This window comes from Vigna unguiculata, chromosome 6, assembly GCF_037176805.1.
Source record: "Vigna unguiculata cultivar grain cowpea cultivar isolate G323 ecotype 2 chromosome 6, ASM3717680v1, whole genome shotgun sequence".
Taxonomy (NCBI): Eukaryota; Viridiplantae; Streptophyta; class Magnoliopsida; order Fabales; family Fabaceae; genus Vigna; species Vigna unguiculata.
The window spans coordinates 36,427,950-36,435,020 of record NC_140797.1 but is presented as its reverse complement, the minus strand read 5'-3'; the positions used below and the strand labels follow the sequence as shown (position 1 = coordinate 36,435,020).

General features: G+C 24.7%; 1 protein-coding gene across 1 annotated transcript; it reads left to right on the top strand.

Moving 5' to 3' along the window:
- Nucleotides 1-2,305: 2,305 nt before the first annotated feature.
- Nucleotides 2,306-4,404, top strand: LOC114186837 (gamma-interferon-responsive lysosomal thiol protein-like). The gene is made up of 5 exons (XM_028074880.2): nucleotides 2,306-2,621; nucleotides 2,688-2,753; nucleotides 2,995-3,135; nucleotides 3,894-3,986; nucleotides 4,104-4,404. Exons 1-5 carry the CDS (start codon nucleotides 2,358-2,360, stop codon nucleotides 4,311-4,313), a joined length of 774 nt encoding a protein of 257 aa, XP_027930681.1. The 5' UTR covers nucleotides 2,306-2,357; the 3' UTR covers nucleotides 4,314-4,404.
- The last annotated feature ends 2,667 nt before the right edge of the window (nucleotides 4,405-7,071 follow it).

The window sequence follows — 7,071 nt, the reverse complement described above, 5'->3', positions numbered from 1 at the left end:
CGAAAATAAGTGAATACAAATGTGACTGAGCTTTTTCTTTTGTAGTCATATTTGGAAAAAAAATGACTTTTCAATCTAGCAAAGTTGGCACTAACTCACAAGCATGATTGGTTGAGCTGAATTATAGATTAATTTTCTAAAAATTTTAAATATTTTTACGTCTTAAAATTTAGATATTTGTTGTTGTTATTATAATGATTAAAAATAAATTTTAAAGTTGAACTACATTATTGCGGACGAGTTTATGTTCTCTTTACATTATTTTGATTTTTGTTATTTTTTAATTAATGATTCCTGAATTGCTTTTTTAGTTCATTCTTAATTAGTTGAAAAAAACGAACGAAAACTAATCAAATTATTATTTAAGTTTTAGAAAATAAAAGAAATTTAATTGTAAGTATTCTTGAATGTTCCATCCAAACAGGTTAAGCAGAAAATAAAAGGTGGTATTCTAGAAAATAAAGTTTGACCATAAAGAACTAATGGGAAATAAAAAAGAAAAATGTCCGGTTGGAATTTTTTGTAATAAAATACAAAAGTAAATAAGAAAAGTGAAATCATAACTAAATAATTCTTTATTCAAAAAAATAGTTAAACTATCACCTGAAATGTTGTTTTCTGTTTCAATTTAAAAACAGAAAAAAATTTAAAAAGTCGGTAAGTGACAATTTTCAATAATAAAATATAAAAATCATTAACCTCTTCGTGCTGAATAAGGATATCAAAAAAAATTCGTATCCGTGACTATTTGTAGATAAAACCTGTAACGGGTAGAAAATGAATATTATAAACGGATACTCGTAAGTAACACGGATACGAGTATTTTTAATACCTGCATGTTAACGGGGTGAGTACGAATATTATAGTATCTGTACCGGTAGATACTCGTACCCGCTATACTTTAATTTAAATTAAAAAAAAACATGATTAAAATATTAATATATTAATTTTGAATGAGTTATTTTTTTATCAATTAGTTTTTTAAAAAAATTTATTTTTTTGTAAATTGTCACTCAATACTAAAATGTATGAATGTTATTTATTGTATTTTATTTGAATTTATAATTAAAATTCGTTATTAAATATATTTTTTTATAAACACCCCGTGGATATTCATATATATTAAAAATTATATATATATCTACATAACGGATATTTATTTGACAAATATAAATATAGATATGAAATAAATATTTATTTAGCAGATAAGATACAGAATTTGTTCAAATGTTGATATAGTACTGAAACCATAAATTCATATATAATTTAAATAATATTTTAAAAAGTTTTCTAATAATTTTAAATCAGATGCAAAACGGTCCACAGCCGCTTAATAAACAGAATAGATAAAATTGTGGCCATAGCAGATTAAAAATTGATACTTTAATTTTTCTGAACAGGAAAAGAAAAGCTAATAACTCGTGGCAGCTTTGTGACAACAAGAGACTCCAGGTGCTGAGTGAATCAATTTTGGCAGATGGCAAACATGCAAGATGATATTCCGCCATTTCTGTCACCATTTTTATTATTATATAATCTTTAATTGAATTAAAAAATAAAAATACATATAAAATATCTAGTTTTGCCCACAAATGATTGGAGATTGAATCGTTCGAAAAATGTAACATTAATAAAATATAAATTTAATTTATATATAAATGATTAATATAAGTTTTAACCTAAAATTTTAAGATATTTATGAGTTTTCATTTTATATAATATTTAAATTTTTATAAACTTTTATTTTTATATAATAGTCAATTATATATTTTTATTTGTGATTTAGATTTAATTGAATTTTCTATAAATAATATTTTTTAAGAGTTAAATATGTTTTTATTTTTTTAATTTTAAATGTGTTTTAAAATTAGTTTATTTTGAAATTTTAAATTATTTTAGTCTTTTATTTTTTAAAATATATGAATTTAGTCTTTTAATTCAAATTTATTTAAGAATAATTCATATTTCAAGTATGTCTCATAATATTATTTGATTTAATATTAAAATAAAATTGTGTTAATCTAAATAATTTAAATATAATTATAGAAATGATGCATATAAAATATTAAATAAATTTAATAAAATTTAATTAGGAAAAACTAAATTCATATATTTTAAAATAATGAAAAATTAAATTGATTTAAAATTTTAAAAAGAATAAATTTTAAAATTATAGAAGATAAGAGAAGAAAATATATTTAACCTTTATTTGATTATATTTAATATTAATTTGAATTGATTAGATGGGACAAACAAGATGAAATGAACTAATTTAAATCTTAAATAAACATCTTCTTGATTTCACTGACAATTTATTCAATTTGGAATCCCCATTGAACCCAAATTCAGTTTCAGCCATGGTTTCTCGTTCCACCACCCTCTTTGTTTCTCTGCTCCTGCACCTGCTTTTCTTCACCTTCTTCTCGCAATCTGAATCTAAATCTCAACCTCCCAATGTCTCCTTAGAATTGTACTATGAAAGCTTGTGCCCATACAGCGCCAACTTCATCGTCAATCACCTTCCCAAAATCTTCACCACTGACCTCATCCCCGTCGTTGACCTCAAATTCGTTCCCTGGGGCAATGCAAAACTTCGACCCAACGCCACCATCAACTGCCAGGTACCCTTTTCACCCAATTTTACTTTTTATTCATTTTTGCATTTGTTTAATTTTTTTTTATTGCAGCATGGACCAAATGAGTGCTTGCTGAATACAGTTGAAGCCTGTGCTATTGATACCTGGCCTGAACTGGTAACAATTTTCTTGCCCCTTTCCTTTTTTTTAAATTTTTTTTCAAAGTTTACCCAATTTGAGCTTTAATGGGGGTTAGCAACACTGTGATAATTAGGGTCAGTTGAAAAAGAAAAGGAGTAATCTTGTTGTGTTGGTAAACTGTAACAGTGATTTGCTTTGCATGTGTATTTTCTGTGTTGTGAGTGTTTATTTATTTATCTAACTCGAGCTTCTTTTCTCTTTTTTTTTTTTTTCACAGGGCATGCATTTTCTGTTCATCTACTGTGTTGAGGATATGGTGCATCAGCGAAGGGTCAACGAGTGGGAATCTTGCTTTGAGACACTGCATCTGGATTCCGAACCTATTAAGCAGTGTTATAATAGTGAACATGGAAAACAGGTTGGTGTTTTTCTGTGATTTAGTTCTTGTTCTTGTCAATGAGATAGTGTTATTATGTGTGAGTTTAATATGGGGAGGTGTATCCAAATAGGACTTTAATGTTTTTAAACAACCTTTTTCTTCTCTTATTGTTTTCAACAAGCATGAAAATTTACTAACATTAGTAAGTGAAACTATGTTGTGGAAAGTTGGGAATTAGAAAACTCGAACAGTTATACAGATGCAGAGTTGGTGGAGACTTATCTGTTTTTCATTTAAAATAACATCGAGTGTGATAGATGATTGAATCTCAACATTTACTTCCAAAATTGGTCATGGTTTTCATTTTTTACTGAACTCTGAAGCTGTCAAATATGATCTACATACCTTATTGTCATACATCATTAATAGATCTTTGCTGCAGCTAATGTTACAGTATATAATAGAAGGAAAATTATCCTCTAACTCTCATCCTTTAGTGTGTGTTATTGATTCTTTATCAAAAGAAAAAATAATAATACATTAATAAATTGATCCACATTAAGTCCTGGAAGAGAATAAAGAATGAGAGTATACTAGAACTGTGAAATTGTAGATTCTGAACATTCATCTTTCTTCAAGCCTCCAGATAACTTTTAAAAATCCTTTCTCAATATTTTACCGGACTTGCTGAGTATTTCTCAATATTTCACAGACATGACAGTTGTGCTTTGAATTTGTAACATCATTGTTTTGCTGAAATTTTTGTCTCAAGTGACATTTACCATCTTTATATGCAGCTGGAGCTACAATATGCAGCTGAAACAGATGCTTTGCAGCCTCCTCACAAGTATGTTCCATGGGTAGTTGTGGATGGAGAACCACTCTATGAGGTCTGTTTTTGCAGTTTTATATCAGATGAAACACGTTTTATTCTCAGTTTCTGAACTTTTCACTGAGATATACATATACTCTAATTCATCAGTGCTTGCAAAATTTTGTGGTTGCAGGATTATGAAAACTTCTTAAGCTATATCTGTAAGGCTTATAAAGGCACTGATACACCCAAAAGTTGCACCAAAGTATCATACCTTACAGAAGTGAAAGCGAAGAATGAGCATTCAGTTTGCGACAAGGAAGGAAAAGAGCCAACATGGCGAAAACTGAGTTCAACCATGTCTTCATGGTTGCACAAGATGAACCTTGGTGATGCATTTTAGATTGGACGATGCTGAATGTAAAACCAGTTTGTTCGTGTTTTGTTCTGTTGAATGAAACCTCAAAAAGTGCAAATTAGACTTCCAAACAAAACCATGTTCTCCGTAAGAGTTTTTTTCTAACACACTTAATTACTTTAAGAAAATAAGAGAAAGAGAGAAAACAAATTAAATGCTCTTTTCTAAATAATAAAACTAGATAATAAAGGAAAGAGAGAGAAAAGAGAAACATTGTTTTCATCAATAGTAAGATCAGACACAGTTAATTATTTATATATAACCTATATAAAATGTTAAATGGGATTTTATATTTTTATATATAGACTTCTAAGTGTAATATGAAATCGTTTAAGAATAATGGACATTATACATTATTTAAGAGTTTACCATAGTGGACATTCTAATAAGTTGTACTAAATGCGTACAGTAGACACGTGTACTCATTAGATACATTTTCGTATTATTAGACTTAGTTCATAATTATTTAGTCTAATACGATTGATGTATGTTTATGTTCTTCTTTACATAATTATCTGATTTAAAGTTTAGTTTTAAAATTTTAATTTTGATTTAAATCGTGAAAGAGTTTTTTTCTTTGTTACCAATATTTATTTCTTAATAAAAAAATTAGTTAACTATAAACCATGTTTAAATTTAGATATCGAAAAAAGAGTCGGTAAAAACATATGCAGATCATCTTCTAAAATTATCTTCACAATTTATTATTTGAGATTCAACAACATTTATAATGAAGTGTTTTATATATAGTATCTGGTTTTTTCGTTGTATATTTTTTATCAAAATTGATGTAACGCAATGTGGATACGTATTCATAAGTTGGCTTTCTTGTATTTATATTTTTTACATAATCTACACCTACAGAACGTAACATTTATACATTAAATAAAATTATATTGTTTGATTCAGGTGTCTCAAAATAGAAGGAAGATACATTTTTTTAAATTATTTTAAATATTATAATTTAAAAATAATAAGTGTCAATTTATATTTATATTTTTAATATTCTAAAAAAATATAAGCTTAAAATGGGTATTTTTTAAATTTAAAATGAAAAGTAAAATTATTTTTAATATTTAAGTAGAGTGATTTTCTATATAAAATTAAAAAAATTATTTGCAAAGATATATGTAAATTGTAATTAAATTTAATTACTAATTTAGTTTCATTTTAAAGGGGGAGAACATTGCTTTCTTTAAAAAGAATTGGTATTATATTGAATAAAAAATTTTAATATAAGAACTAAAATAAAACAAAATAATGTCACATGACATTGACAGTGACATAGAACACTTATATAGATATGTGGTATATGACATGACATTGATCTAACACATAGTAATTTATTTTTACATTAAAATTAAAAAAAGTAAAATAATTGAAAATATTATGACACATATATAAACGCGACGTTAAAATTTAAAGAAATAATCTAATTAGATTATTTAAAAAAATTAAAGGACTTAATTTAACTACGATCTCCAGTTGAATTTTCTAAGTAGAGATAAAAAATAGCTTTTTTATTTTAAGAGAGTTTCATTGGAAATTGATTCTAATGTGATGGGAATATTCTCCAACATTTTTTTTCTTTTCATATGTTTGTTAGTTTCTTATAATAATAATAATAATATACAAGACCAATTTATTTTAACTTCATTTCTATTTATTTTAAATAATTTTTACAATTAAGAATAAAATAGAAATTATTAAATTTTATTCATTAATATATTATTTATTAATCTACCAAACTTATTAATAATTATAAACTTTCATGTAAATCATTTAATGTATTGATCATTCAATTTGGGTCCCACGTTTGTATCCGATACTATACTGATACTTATACAAGAAGTATCTAATTTATAAAACATTAATACTTTTATAATAATAATAATTTATAATTTTTTATATTATATATAGAGGCGGAACATAATGTCCACATAGGAGAGTTAGGACTCCTCCAACCTTTTTCATTTTTTATATACTTTTTAAAAATATATTTATATATTATTATTTTATTTATATTAATTTAGTTTAAAAAAAATCTTTTATAAATTTAAAAATCATGTTTTCTCTCTTTATTATAATTTCTTTTACATCTTTATTTGGTTTTTTTTTTTGTGTTATATATAATCAACTTGAAAATTATTTAAAACGTGGTACTGATAAGGTAACTTTTGTTTTCTTTTTTTCATATATTATTGTTGATGATAAATTTTATTCTACTATTTCATATATATTTGTTGGATTCTATTATTATTATTATGAGTGCTTATTTTGAATAGAAAAAATGATATAAGAAAATAATTTTTTTAACTAAAAAAATAATTTATATATAATAAATACAATCTAGTTCCCTTAAAATTTTTGTTCAAATTTCGTCACTGATTAATTATACATATCAAAATTCCTAAATTTATTATATATATTTTAATATATATATATATATATATATATATATATATATATATATATATATATATATATATATATATCATCTCATATTATTTTTAATATCCTGAATATATATAGATACACGTATAATATTTATACATCATTCCCTTTATTTATCATATTTTTCTTTTAATCCAAATAATTTAATTTCTTTCTCACTTACACCTAAAATCCATCCAAATTCATTCGAAATTTATCTTTTGAAAAAAAGAAGTGAAACGTGTTCTTTCGTTTTCGTTTTTATCGGAACTTTTTGACTAATATTAATTTGGATTGATCAATTTGTCAA